A 16,176-nucleotide genomic window follows, 5' to 3' on the forward strand; every position below is an offset into this window, starting at 1 on the left:
TTAGATAATGTCAGTATTTAAAATATTTTTGAGCCTCAATTTATCATCTGTAAGTTCATATTAAATACATCAATTTTACTTACTTCACAAGGTTGTTTTGATACTTCACTGAGGAAAAAAATATGAACTCTCCAAATGTCAGCTATTATTAATATCTATATATTATTATATCTCTTAAAATGTGCATGATGAAAACACTTTGTTATTGTTCTCAATAATCTGAAATAATTGTTTAAGGGGAAACAAGAAAATTAAGACAATACAAAGCAAAACAATATCCCAAGAGTTCTTTAACGGTGTAAGAATAGCCTTGGGAGTGGGTATTTTCTGAAGCTGTTTTGAATCAGTGTTTCATGGCAGTTGGTGATGGATTCTTAAAAAAATATAAATGAAGATTAAACTGGAGAATCATCCATGTTATGGAAAATCAATGTTTTCAAATATTATAGTAATAAAATCATTTTTGCTTTCCTATCTAATGAAAATCTTGTTTTATTAGACTTTTGTGTTACAATAATCTCAATGAAAAGCACACTACTAGGAAAAACAATTATCAGAACTTTCTTTTTCAATGTTTCACCCCCAAATCTCTAGATGATCCTATACTGCTTTCTCTTTTCATAATGTTCTATATTCAATATTTCCAGATTTCTTCTCAGAAAACCAGTTCACAACTTTCCCACAAGTCCTTTTTCATTGAAGAAAGCTAAAGAAGACTATGCCTTGAGAGAATTTCATATCTTTTTCTAAAGTGGATGTTGAAAAAAAGATATGTGGTAAGAAATTCAAGAAATCAGATATAAGCAACCTTCTTACTTAATCTATCAGTAAAACCTCCTGCAAAATCCTGTCTCTAGGTTTTTTCTCCATAAAAACAAAGAACTTTCTCTTAGCAATTCCTAAAACTGATATAAAAATGAGCACAAAGACAAAAAAATTAATTAAAAGGAGACAAATTTAGAATTTTATATTTATTTTTTTAAAAACCTTCACAATTGAACAATAGGAAAAACATTTTAAGCAGTTTTAAAAGAAAATTTAGAGTTTTTAATGGATCTAAATTTCAAAATGATTCTTTAGTACTATATATGAATGAAGAAAATAAACACAAACTCTATTAAAATGGACGTGGTATCCTGGAACAGGATGTGGCAGATTGGTTGAATTCTGCCTTAATTAACCATATTTGAATCTCTATATTCAGTTTTTGGTGACATTGTTCAGGATCCACATTAATAACCTCCAGAATGAACAGAGGAAGGAAAAAATACTATTGTAGATACAAAAACATATGACACATGAGTAATGGGTGAAGGCACTATATTGTAAGAACAATGAATAAGTTCATGATATCAGAGCATTTTAACTGGAACAACACTTAAAATGTGTTTCCTCAAATTCCCACAATCTATATATCAGTGGTAATCAGAGAAGATAAATATTTCCAAGAATATCACATGTCACAATAGACCTTTTATTTAAACCTATCACCTCCCACTATATAGAATGTTCCCAAGTTTTATTCACTTTAAGCTTTTAGAATTTAAATAAATATATATGCATATATATATATGTATATATATATACACATGTATATACATATACATATGTATATATGTATATATACATATATATGTGTGTGTGTGTATATATATATATATATATATATATATATATATATATATATATGTATATATAGTGATTTTGAAAGAAGGAATCCATGCAGATTAGGGTGATCAGACCCAGGTTCCCCAAAGCTGTGGCAAACAAAACTAAGATGTGACCCTATAGCTCAAGATTATTTGTGATGACGATTATCATGCACTCAGTCACCTGGATACCTATGTTTTCATTCAGATTGATCATTTGTTATATACAAGAATGAGAATATGAGAAGAAAGAAAGAGGTCTTCTTTGAGTCCTATTCACTTAGATAACTAAGCAGTTAATGGGTATAAATATGTTTGATAAAGATGAAAAGGAATTTTCCCATTTAATTTCAATGTATTTTACTTATTTAAGTGCCTTGTAGTGACACAAAATAAGGAATAATGAAAGTAATTAACCTCAAGTAATAGAAAAGGACAATTTTAGGCAAAAAAGTTCATTTTTTGATCATTCATTTGATCATTCATTTTGATCATTTTCAAAATAAACAGAAGTAAGAAATGAAAATATTGGAAACACAGCATCTTCTTATCTGAGGATCAGTAAAAGACACTATGATGTTTTCACAAAAGAAGATACTATGTTATTATCACATAAGATCACATAGCTCCATAAATTTTACCTGGAATTGATGCTTAAAATTTATGTTATCAAACTCCTATGTTTTGTACATGACTGTGAACCAGAGATAGAAATTTATTGCCTAGAACAGTATGTCACAAGTAACATATCTGTTATTTGAAGCCTTGTCCTGTAAGAATGCAATAAATACCAAAATCATTAATTAATGTTTCACATATTAAATTTTGCACTATGATTTTTGTGACACTGTATATTATAGTGTTCTTTACAGTACAAGAATGAAAGAACTGGGACTGAAGACTGAGGAAGAGATGAAAATTTTCTTCAAGAATTTAAATAATTATTTAAGAATAATAGATTTATTCTGCTTCACACAGAAAACTAGAAATACTGCTAGAAGTCAAGATGGGGAAAAGAGATCATAATATGTATATACTTAATCAGAGATAACAAAATGATGGGCAGTTTAGTAGGAAGCATAGATATCATATACATGTTTTCTTTTATAAATTGTAACTTTCGATGGCAAGGATTATTTATTTTCATTTATCCGTGTAAGTATAATGTCTAACACAGTATCATGTCTTAGATTATTCTAAATACTTCTTAATTGAAGAGAACTTCATCCCAAAGTTAGAATATACATTAATCTAGTATATAAGGAAATAGAATTGTTTTCTGGAGTTATTTTGTATTAATCATCTAATGCCACACTTCAATTAAATGATCCAGTAAACTAAAACTTACAGATGGTTGAGAATATCAGCCTTTAGCTTCCTGTTAGGTGACATATTATTCTCTAAATGTAAATGGGGTGGAACCCTTTACATTGGTCTTTAAATATAAGGCTTACATCAATTTTTTAAGGAGTCTTTTCAAAGCACCTTTCACCTCTTTATTCCTCAAGCTGTACGCCAAAGGATTGAGCATGGGGATGACCAGAGTATAAAACACAGAGGCTATTTTGTCTGTCTCAGAGGAATGGTTGGATTGGGGTTGCAGGTACATGAAGAGAAGAGTCCCATAGAACACCACCACCACTGTGAGGTGAGAGCCACAGGTGGAGAAGGCTTTGTACCTCCCCTCAGAAGAGTTCATCCTGAGGATGGCCACAAGAATGAACATGTAGGAGACAAGGATAATCAAGAGCGAAGAAACCAAATTAAATGCAGAAAAGAACAGAATGATTAGTTGGGTTTTACTTGTGTCTGAGCATGCAATGGACAAAAGAGGTAGACTTTCACAGTAGAAATGTCTTATTATATTTGATTCACAGAAAGATGATTTGAAAGTCTCAGTTGTGATAACTATACATACTATCATGCCATAGAGATAGGAAATAGCCACCAAGATCCAACATATCCTGTCTGACATGATGATCATATAGCGGAGGGGCTTACAGATTGCCACATAGCGATCATAGGCCATGGCCGAGAGGATAAAAAGTTCACTGGCAATAAATATAGCAAAGAAAAATAGCTGCATCATACATCCATTATAGGAAATTATATTTTTCTCCTTTATGAAACTAACTAGCATTTTTGGTCCAACAGCGGTGGAGTAACCAAAATCAACAATTGCGAGATGCCTGAGAAAAAAGTACATGGGGGTTTTGAGGTGGGAATCTACACAGGTTAGGATGATTAGACCCAGGTTCCCCATAGCTGTGAAAATGTAATTGAGGAAAAATACCACAAAGAGAGGCCCCTGAAGGTCAGGAAGTTCTGTAATGCCAATAAGAATGAATTCAGTCACCTGGTTCCCTGAGGTTTCATTCAATTTGATCATTACTTTCATCCAAGGAATGTAATCTGAGAATAAAAAGAACAAATTTTGAATACTATTTGCATTAATTATTTGGCAGTTATCTTGTGAAAATGTTTTATATAACATGATCAGGAATTTAACCATGCAATTGTAATTAAATTTTATATCATATCATATGAATTCATAACATATTATTATCCTGTCATATAGAGGAAAATATACATGGCTTTATTTGCAAAATAAAGAAGTGATTATGAAGCTCCTTATCCCAAAATGAAGACATATGTTTTTAATAATAATGATAAAAAATACTTTATACCTATATTTTTTAAAGTTTTAATCAGTGGATTAAAAATTAGTCCTAAATGATGAGATTAGAACAGCTTATAGATAAACTAACAAAGCAAGAATAAAATTAACTTTAAAGCCTATAATAAGAAATGCATTAAAAACCATATCTATTATATTTCCAAGCAACCCTTTACAAGTAATATAGCCTCCTGGTTTTTTGATTCATTGTCTGTGCTTATCAGTTGCAAAGTGAGAACCCATGATAAAGAGAATTTCCTTTTTAGGAGGGTCCTAAACCATTGAAGCTAAATTTCCATTTTATATTGCAGTCTCTCCCTCTTGGAACTGTTAATTGTTTGACATCCAGGGAGATGTAGTCTCCCTGTCCTTTGCCTTATCATGGAAAAATATTTTTCTGCCTTGGTTATGAAGGTTGGCTAAGCAAACAAATTTAATGTTTTCTATGTTTTTAATTTCCAGAGAGAGAGGACTTTATTTGAAACATATGCTAATTCTTCAGATGATTTTTATTTGCATAGTATTGATATCATAGATCACTGATAATAGTGATGATGATGTTTATCCTTCACTCTCAAAGAAGACCATGATTTCAGGGAGGTGATGTTATGACAAGCACATAAATTGGATTTGAGTGAGAGGTGCTGTGCTAACTTACCAGCCTCACTTTCTCCTCCAGAGCCATCTGGTTCCAGTGCCCTGATACGAATCAGGATAACTGGAGATGGTCCTGGATTTGAGGCAATCAGGGTATGTGACTTGCCCAAGGTCACACAGCTAGTGAGTGTTAAGTGGCTGAGGTTGGATTTGAATTCCTGTCCTCCTGACTCCAAGACTAACGCTCTATCCACTGCATCATCTAGTTTGCTCCTTCCTTCCAATTCCGCATTTGAAAAAGTCACGATTTGACAGATGTACACACACACACATACACACACACACACACACATACATAAAAGTGTAATATACTTACTACCATTTATCAGTTTTCTCTGGCGGTAGATAGCATCGTATTTCCATTTATAGTGATGACCAGGATTTGATCTATTATTGCTGATCAATGTCCCTTGGAAAAAACTATTTAATACCCCTGATTGAGGAAAACATCTTTGATAACAATTGCCATGGCAAGAAACATCTGAAAGTTTTTCTAGTTTGGTTTTGTGACATTACAATTTTAGCATGGCCTCTAAATTATCCCATTCATCCCCACAGTGGTTATAGTAACTGTTTTTTAACTCTGATGCTCAGATTCCATATTTTTGACATCTACTGCAATGAGAAGATCATTAAGATTAAAGTTAAATGCTTATAGGAAGGAATCTTCTGTGGCGTGTTCATGCTATCTGCACACGGAGTGAGGCTTTATGGTTCTCTCAGTTCCCACAGGACCATGTCCCTGAAGCACTGGAGAAGATCAATTAATTTCATATGATCATGTTATGAAAATTGCCCAGTTGATAAGTGACAATAAATAACAATGACAAAACAATACTGTTTACTTAATTTCAAGAAGCATTTATTAAATAATTTCCCTGTTCCATGTTGTGTAGATATGCAAAACGTATTTCCATATAAGTCACATTAGAATATATATCCATGGTGACAGAGAAATTGGAAGAACATATTCTTCCAGCTTCATTCAATGCGATATGGACCATCTTCCAACAAGAGTCCCTTTGAATTGTCATTGATCAGCATACCTGTCTTTCGCATTTTATTGTCATTGAAATGCCATTGTTACCATGTGCAATGTTTTCCTAGTTATGCTTACTTCAGTTTGCATGAGTTCATTTAACCCCTCAACAACGTTTTATGATGCCATTCTTATCATTGATTAAATTCAGTTTTACAGTTCTTTTGGAAAAAAGATTTTTTTTTTGGTTTGTTTTTGTTTGTGTGTTTGTTTTTGCTTTTATAAAAAATACTACTCTAAGAGGTCATAGACCATCTTTTGAGGACAGAGAGTTCTATTGATTCCTGCTTTTTTTTTTTAGTGGAGACATAGTGTAGGACATAATTCTTGTAGTGTAGGTGCAGCTGTTAATAGAATAACATTTTCTATGTTAGTATATTTTATCTCTTTGGAGACAATAGTGAGTCAAAGAAAGAAAGAAAAAGCCTTCTGGTCATTTTAGATCCCAAGAATAATGCATAGAACAATGGGAATAAATTTAATGCAAAGTTTTATTGATAAATGAATAGGTTGCCTAGGAGAGGGGAAGAGAGGAAAGGAAAGGAGACCTCTAATACAATTTAAAAATGCACATTAACAAAGAATAAAATTTAAGCAAAGATGGTGTCAGAGAACACAGAGACATGAGTCAGTTCAACTTTGAAAGTCTTCTTCTGTGAGAAGAGTTACTAATTCTGGAAGGGATGATATGCTCCAAAGTGCTTTTCTGAATGTTGAATATTTAATCCTTTGCTTTGGTAACTACTTTGAACTGAGGATCTGTTAAGTTATAGAGAACACAGTGGATTTTTTGAATACATAGGTGAAGAGAGGAAAGAGAAACTGTCAGTTGATCAAGTATAATTTTGGAGCACACAGTTATAACTATCTTGCATTATTATCATGATTATTTCCCTAGAGTCTATAAATAAAGAATCCCTTGAGGGGAAACAAACAGGATTATCTCAAATCAACAGGCAGAACATTATTCAATGATGTTTCAAGTTGTTCTCTAGAATGTTGGATGATTTCACAATGGCACGAAGAGTAGACCCCAGCAAGATTGATCATTTTCTTCATATATATAATATATAATTCATTTTTACTATGAGTTATTAGTTATGAATTGTTTCATCTTTCATTTCTCCAATTGTTAAAGATATAGAATGCTTTCCCCATGTCTATTGATAGTTTTATTTCTATCCTTCAAAATCTGCCTATAAATAATTGTTGACTATTAATCAATTGAGGGAAAATCTCTTATTTCTGGAAGATTTATTCAATATTTGAGAATTGAAGTTTTTATCAGAGAAGCTTGATATGAATTTTAAAAGCAGTTTTCTCTTAAGAATATTGCCTTGTCTAGCATTATGTAAGTTGCTGCTTTGCTTCCATTGGAGCACAAGTATTTCCAATATCTATTCCAAGACAAAACACATAGTAGGTGCTTTATGAGAGTCAATTAAATAATAGTGAATAGTTTATAGAGAAGGAAAGTGGATATACAATCAAGAACCAACAGAAAAAAGAGTAATAAAGGAGAGATATAAACAAATAGAACTGAATAAAATCTCTCCTAGTCATTAGTAACATTTTAGATAATGAAATCTTTTTTCCTTAAGTACAATGATTAGAAAACAAGATTCATTGTTTCCTTTTATTTCGCATGATTCTAAATATTAAAAAAAAATTATCAAACTTCAGTTTTGAGTTTTCCTGTTGCGCTAAATTTAAAACTCATTTCCAGACAAAGTGGTCCCCATATATATTGAAGCAACATTTCCAAGGATCTTCTTTTTTTAGGTTTTTGAAAGGCAAATGGGGTTAAGTGGCTTGCCCAAGGCCACACAGCTAGGTCATTATTAAATGTCTGAGGCCAGATTTGAACTCAGGCACTCCTGACTCCAGGGCCCATGCTCTATCCACTGTGCCACTTAGCTGCCCCTTTCATGGATCCTGATAAGAAAATACAAGATATTAACATCAATTTTAGGTTCTGGATTATGGAATGGAAATCATTATTCTTTAATAAAAGAAAGATTTTATTCATTTTGAATTTTACAATTTTTCCCCTAATCTTGCTTCCCTTCCCCCACCCCACACAGAAGGCAGTCTGTTATTCTTTACATTGCTTCCATGGTATACATCCATCTAAGCTGAATGTGATGAGAGTTAAATCATATTCTTAAGGAAAAAAATATAAAGTATAAGAGATCACAAAATTACATAATATAATGTTGTTGTTTTTTTTAATGAAAGGCAATAATCTTTGTTCTTTGTTCAAACTCCACAATTCTCTCTCTCTGGATACAGATGGTATTCTCCATCGCAGATAGCCCAAAATTGCGTCTGTTTGTTGCCCTGTTGAAATGAGCAAGTCCATCAAGGTTGATCATCACTCCCATGTTGCTGTTAGAGTATACAATGTTTTTCTGGTTCTGCTCATCTTTCTCAGCATCAGTTCATGAAAATTCTTCCAGACTTCCCAGACTTCCCATCCCTCCTAGTTTCTAATAGAACAATAGTGTTCCATGACAAACATATACCACAGTTTTCTAAGCAATTCCAAAACTGAAGGACATTTACTTGATTTCCAATTCTTTGCCACCACAAACAGGGCTGCTATTAATATTTTTGTACAAGTGACGTTTTTATTCTTTTTCATGATCTCTTCTGGGTATACACTCAGTAGAGGTATTGCTGGATCAAAGGGTATGCACATTTTTGTTGACTTTTTGGGTGTAATTCCAAATCGCTCTCCAGAAAGGTTGAATGACTTCACAGCTCCACCAACAATTTATTAGTGTACTAGATTTCCCAAATTCCTTCCAGCATTGATTAATGTTCTTTCTGGTCATATTGACCAGAGGTGGTCCCTGAGATGTTTTAATTTGAAATTCTCTAATAAGTATTGATTTAGAGCAATTTTTCATATGACTATAGACCACTTTGAGTTCTTCATCTGTAAATTGCCTTTACATATCCTTTGACCAGTTGGCAATTGGGAAATGACTTGTTTTTTTGAAAATTTGACTCAGTTCTCTGTATATTTTAGAAATAATTCCTTTGTCAGAAATACTAGTTTTAATAATTGTTGCCTAATTCACTAAATTTCTTTTGATCTTGGTTACAGTGGTTTTGTCAGTGCAAAAGCTTTTTAATGTAATGTAATCAAAATTATCTAGTTTGTTTTGAATGACGTTCTCCATCTCTTCCTTGGTCCTAAACTACTTCCCTTTCCATAGATCTGAAAGGTAATCTACTCCTTGATCTCCTAGTTTGCTTATAATATTTTTTAATGTCTAAATCTTATATCCATTTCGATCTTATCTTGGGATAAGGTGTGAGGTGTTGGTCTAATACAAGTTTCTTCCATACTAAATTCCAATTTTCCCAATAGTTTTTATCAAAGAGAGAGTTTTTTTTTATCTCAGTAGCTGGTCTCTTTGGGTTTATCAAACAGCAGATTTCTGTTATCATTTCCTGCTATTGCACCTAGTCTATTCCACTGATCCATCACTTGTTAAGTCAATATACTCAATAAGAGAATGAATCCTATATTATTCTAGTGGCTACCTGATTGAACATTACTTCCTCAAACATAGCATGCTCCTCTAAATCTAACTTGGGCTCAGAGCAATGGGGTACATCTATTTAAAAAAAAGAAATGAGGAAAAGAAAAAGAAGGAGAAAACCATGTTTAGAATTTTTTTATTGTTACCAAAGTTGCACTGGGTTCTACATTTGGTAAGGAAAACTTTGCTTTTGGTAGATAAACTTTTATCATATCAAATTTTCCAATATGTATTTACCAATGAACTTTTATGTGAGATTATAAGTTTTTCTCAAGGACATGTCTTTAATTGTATTCTTGATAAACATACTATTTTGTCACAGATTCATGCATGAGACCTAAATATGGCACCATATAGATATGGTAAGACACTGAGCAAAGATAAGTGATTATCATCTCTGTTCAGTACTCATCCCTTGACTGGTAAGGCCTTTCTAGTTCTGAATAAATTTCTCTGTGGAAATGGTATTCCTTTATCATACAGGGAATAGTCCCAAGGGAATCTCAGATTTTGGTGCAACATAAGTCATAGGATTACAGTTACAGTATTCCTTTATAACGAATTATTATCATCATAAGGATTTGAGGAAATCCATTATCATCTTTGTACACTATCCTGGCTGTTGCATCTCCTTTAACCATAATAATTTATCTTCTCTCCTGCTTCAGTTCCAACAGCTCAAATGATAAGTTGGGTTCCTATTTAACATAGATCATGTATGAACTCTGCTTTTTAAATTATCATTTATTGATATATTTTCATCTTCTTTTTATGCCACAACAAGTCTCTAAGAGTTATTGACTGTCTTTAGGATTATGGAGGGGTAAGGCAATTATCAATGAAGAACCTGAGTAGCCTTTATAAAGAAGGCCCAATATTATATTTCTAGTGAGTCATGTCACAATTATATCTTCACTTCATACCTACCCTACCATTCTCTTTAATCTGGAGTTCCAGTTTCATTTTATATCTCTGTAATTGCTCATAAGAACTAAGCAAGGATAAGCAGAAAAAAAACAAAACAAACATTGTACATAAGATTTCAAAAACTATTATGTGCTGAATATTTTTTCAATATATAATATATATAGCAAAGTCTATTTGGTTTAAACATTGAAAATAAACAAATTTATATGTTCTGGACATCATAGAGTCTTTCTTTTAATACATATGATCAAACCAGGGAAAGGCTTCATGATTGGATCATGGGAATGGATCAGTGATATATACATTCAGTTCCGGAGCTGAATGATCATTTCAGGCTGTTTAGTAACGTAAGCAACAGAAACATTATTCCTTAACATTGGGAAGATGGTTTGATCCAGGCAGGCCTTTCATAGATCTCAAGTATTATTATTATGTTTTTGATCTGTATATAGACAACTGACATGTTTCAAGTCTGATCCCTGAAACCATCTTTGAGGGAGAATGGACCAGCAATTCTCATCTCAATGAGCACCCATAGATAATCACCTCTCCGAAATTAATAGACAAATAGAAGAGCCCTGGTAGTTGGAGCAACCTGTTAGAACCAGTCATGCTTTTAGTTTATCACCATTTACTATCATCCTACCAAAAAACCCCTTGAGAATATATTCTGGCTTTTTCTTAACTTTGTTCTTTAGCTACATCTATTGAGTTAGAGATGAAATTTATACATTACCAAAAGTCTTGATAATATGGTTCAACATAAGAGAAATGAAAACAACATTTAAAACATCCATTTTAAAATGCTTTACGGTAAGAACTGCAGGCCATTTTCAATTTGACTTATATACGAAAGTTGTAATTGTAAGCTTGTTTACTGCACAGAGTGGGGTGAAAGGAGAGAAAATAAAGTAAATAGTACATAGCAGGAAACAAAGAAAATTTACAAGAAAGCAAAAAAAACAGATAGCTTTTAAGACAATATATAGGATTTATTAGATAGGTTTTCTTTAAATGGAAATTCAGGATATATATTGATTCATTTTTTATGTTCTGTGTATATTACAATTTTAAAAAATTTTTCAATTTTCAATTTAATTTTAAAAAGAATATTAAAAAGACATGACATGTGGGTACTAGCTGAAGATTCGATGCTGTTAGCAAAAAGAATATGTTCATAGAGTCATATAATTTTAATTGATATACAATTAAAATTTTTTACATCAAATTCCCAAATTTCATAGATGACTGGGAGTCAATGATGATAGAGTTAGTTCTCAAATTTTCACTGATCATAATAGTCCTTTAATTTAAGCCTAGATTCTTTAATTGCTCAGAATGTCCCAAATATCTAATTTATATTAAGCTTTAGAAAATTAACTGAACCCTGAGAATTTTGGGGCACTCTGTAAAACCCAGTGTTCTTGCCATTATAGTACAAAAATGAAAAAAAAAATCTGGGACTGAAGACTGAGGAAATTATGGAAGTTTTCTTCAAAAATTTGAAAAAAAATTATTATGAAGAAGATGAAATCAACTTATTCTGCTTCACAGACAAGAATAGGAACATTGATTGGAAATCCTAGAGAGGAAATTTGAGATTGAAATAAGTATAAACTTCTAAATAATAAGCAATATTCAAAAGAAGATTGACTCCTCTTTTGGAAAGTATGAATTTCATGTACATATTGTTTACTTTAATAAAATATAACTTTACTAATGGCAAGATTTATATTTTTTTCATTCCTTTGTTCAACCCAATGTGTAAAATATACCACTCACCAGGATCTTCTGTTCTAATTGATTTTCTTAGGTATTGAATTTTAAAATAAACTTGCACTGTTTAGAATTACTGTATAGAATGAAATATTGTTTTATGGGATGTATTTTTGTTACACCTCTTATAGGTTCTTTTAATGAAATGATACTCTAAAACATAACTTATGGCTACCTGACCATTAAAAAATTAACAAATAATCAAATATTATCTTCTGATTGCATAATAAGGGATTTTTTTTTCTCTTAAAGATGAGACAGGATTTAAGGAAAAGTTGAAAGAAATTTTGCATATATTTACTTTTTTGCAATTATCCATTAGAAATGTACAATACCTTGGGCATTAAAGAGAAGGTTCACATCATGTCTTAAACAATCTCCTCAAAGCACCTTTCAGAGCTTTGTTCCTTAAACTCTAGATCAAAGGGTTGATCATAGGAATGACCAGAGTGTAAAACACAGAGGCCGTTTTGTCTGTGTCTAAGGAATGGTTAGATTGAGGCTGCATGTACATGAAGACAAGTGTTGCATAGAATATGATAACTCCAATGAAGTGAGAGCCACAGGTGGAGAAGGCCTTGTGCCTGCCCTCGGAAGACTTCATTCTGAGAATGGTCACAAGAATGAACATGTAGGAGATTGGGATAATCAAAAGTGATGAAAGTAAATTAAACACAGCAAAGACCATACTAATTAGTTCAATATCACTTGAGTCTGAGCATATAATGGACAATAAGGGAAGGCCATCACAATAGAAGTGTCTTATTACATTTCCTTTGCAGAAAGATGATTTAAAAATTATTATTGTGACCAGGAGGGATAATATGGTGCTATAGATGTATGAGATAGACACCAACAGCCAACATACCATTTCTGACATGATGACTGTATATAGGAGGGGCTTACATATGGCCATGTAGCAGTCATAGGCCATAGCTGACAGAATAAAAATTTCCCACATGATAAATGTGACAAAGAAAATTAGTTGCATGGCACACCCACTAGAAGAAATGGTATTTTTCTACTCTATGAAATTAACCAACATTTTTGGTCCAATAACTGTTGAATAGCCAAGATCAACAAATGCCAGATGCCTGAGAATAAAGTACATGGGGGTTTGGAGGTGGGAATCAACACTGGTTAGGATGATCAGTCCCAGGTTCCCCATGTCTATGACCATGTAATTAAGGAAAAACACAACAAAGAGGGCATCCTGAAGCTCAGGGCAGTTTGTGATGCCCATGAGAACAAACTCAGTCACCTGACTACCTGTAGTTTTATTCATTTTGATCATTTATTCCATCCAAGGAGCATAATCTGAGAAGGAAAGAAAGAAGCCTTCTCTGAGTACTATCTGAATAGGGAACTAGACAGCTGATGGTTAAAATGTTTAGATAAACAGGAATTCTTCCATTCTATTACATTGTAATTTTATCCATTTAGGTGACATATAATGAATTCCCATGGATTAAAATATTTCACTGAATCATTTCACATAATATCACATTATAAAATATATCAATAATTCTTTCATAAAGAGGATGAATAATGTAGTTTTGTTCTACAAAATAGTAAATTATAAAGCTATGTTTTCTTCAAGTTATGAGCTAGGACAATATTATAGATGTTTTGTCTATATTTTATTAAGCAATTGGTCAAAAGACTATATTGGGATCCTAAAGTGGAATAGAACATATAAAATCAGCTCATGGAATAATTGTGGTGAGGTAATTATCAAGTTTGCTTTGAATCTAAGTACAGATGGAATAAATAATATGTCTAATATGTTTTCAAAAAATCTCTGCTAGTCCTGTAATTTACTTATTGTTAGGTCATTATCTATGACTGTCAGTCAAAAAATAAGTGATTAATACTGAGAGATTGAATTTCCTTTTTAGGAAGGTGCCATTTAAGGTAAAGGTCCAGGATCTACAGCAGACTCTCCCTTATGAATTCATTAATTGCATAATCTCCAGGGAATCTCTAAATATCTACTCCCTCTCTCTCCTCTGTTTACATTATTAAAGAGATCATACTTTCCCACCTGGATTACAAAGATGAACTAGGGTAACAATTTTGGTATTCAAATGTATTTTATTTTAAGAGGCATGAAAAGTTTTTATTTAATGTTTTGTGTTGCTCATATGATGTGTGGTTCCAAAGCATTCACTCTCATATCTTATTAATGATCTAGATGCTTTGATAAAAACAATTTGATTTCTTTGCAGAAAAATTTCTGTGACAACTGTCAGAGTTTGGAACCGTCATTTTATGACTTTCATAAAATGATTTCCTGGTATTTCAATTTGATCAAATCCAACCCAAAATAACAAATTTGTCCTATTCATTCCCATTATTGGTATAGTAATTGACTTTTTGGATTGATGTACTTGGACTCCATGTTTCGACACCTACTGCACTGGAAGTTCACACAAAAAGAATAGTTACCTACTTATCAGGATGGTGGAATGTTCTGTAGCTTGTCCATATCATCTGTACTGCCAGTTGCTAGAGTCAAATGTTATGGTTATCTCTTTTCCCATGAGGCCATGTCCCTGAAGCAATGGAGCTGATTAATTAATTATGTATGAACATGTCATAGACATTACCCAGAACCTAATGAGATTACATTCACTGATCTGTCTAATTCCAGGAAGCATTGGTTAAGAACCAGGTTTCTTTTGGGGAATAGTAAGTCATGGTTGCATCATACCCAGGAAAATTTTCAAAGTCTTGCTCAAGAGGAGTAACCCCACACACACACACACACAGACACAAAATAAACACATTAAAAACCAAGTAGATAAAGGAAGTATTCAGAATATAACAAACTTGAGTAAGACACTTTCTTTTGGGAGGCATTTCTAGGACAGATGCATGCAAATTGACTTAGAAGTAGCAAGCAAAAAAACTTGCAGTAGATAGGCAGACTGGATAGTCTTTCAAAAATTACAAGCTTTTGTTTGTTTCTTGTTTTGTTTTTTTTAAAAGGAGTTAGGTGATGTAGAGGGCTAAAGAAATGGGCTTGCAGTTAGGAAAAAAAATTTGATTTCTAATCTGTCCTCAAAGTCTCAATCTTTGAATTTTCTTAACATAATATAACAACTTTCTGTCTATTTTTCTTTTCAGGATTGTTGTAAGGATCAAAAGAATTTTTATCATTAGGCTACGTGGTCAAATGAATTTGTCTCTGAGTTTCAAATCAAGAACAGCTAAGTTCAAAAGTTGTCTCAGACTTCTAAGATCCTTGTGACCCTGTCATGTATCTTTGTCTTTGTCTACCTGTTTCTTAACCTTTGAAAGGGAGTTAATTGCACTTCTGAGACATATGGTTTTGAGGATCAAATGAGATATTATTTGTATTGTGGTTAGCACAGAGGAGGGCATATGATAGGGATTTGATAAATTCTTGTGTCTTTTCTTTCTTAATGATTCTAATTTTTTTCTGATAGAGGCCCATATATTTATTTTTATGTATTTTTTATGTTTTTTACAATATTTTTCAGTTACATGCAAAGATAGTTTTCAGGATAAATATTTTTGTAAGCTTTGGAAGATTTCACACTGTTTCTAGCTTTCTCTCCTTTTTCTCCCTTTTTCCCATGATAGTGACTAATTGGATTTGATTACATATGTTCAATCATATTTAACATATTTACATATTATTTCCATTGTGAATGTAGGAGCAGAATTAAAGGAGTAAAAAAGAGTAAAATTAAAAACATAAAACAAGTCTTAAAACATGAAAATAATATGCTTTGTTGGTCTGCATTATGAATTCATAAATTTTTCTCTGGATGCGGATCGTATTTTCCATCACTTCTTTTAGAATTGTCCATAGTCATTGAACACCTGAGAAGAGCTAAGTTCATCATAGTTGACTATCACACTATGCTG

General features: G+C 32.3%; 1 protein-coding gene and 1 pseudogene across 1 annotated transcript; both read right to left on the bottom strand.

Moving 5' to 3' along the window:
• Positions 1-3,099: 3,099 nt before the first annotated feature.
• On the bottom strand, positions 3,100-4,047 carry LOC141516824 (olfactory receptor 8K1-like). The gene has a single exon (XM_074227792.1). The coding sequence runs from the start codon at positions 4,045-4,047 to the stop codon at positions 3,100-3,102; it is 948 nt and encodes a 315-aa protein (XP_074083893.1).
• An 8,575-nt stretch (positions 4,048-12,622) lies between these two features.
• LOC141516825 (olfactory receptor 8K3-like) lies at positions 12,623-13,633 on the bottom strand (annotated as a pseudogene).
• Between the last annotated feature and the right edge of the window lie 2,543 nt (positions 13,634-16,176).

Source organism: Macrotis lagotis, chromosome 3 (assembly GCF_037893015.1).
Source record: "Macrotis lagotis isolate mMagLag1 chromosome 3, bilby.v1.9.chrom.fasta, whole genome shotgun sequence".
NCBI classification, from domain to species: domain Eukaryota; kingdom Metazoa; phylum Chordata; class Mammalia; order Peramelemorphia; family Peramelidae; genus Macrotis; species Macrotis lagotis.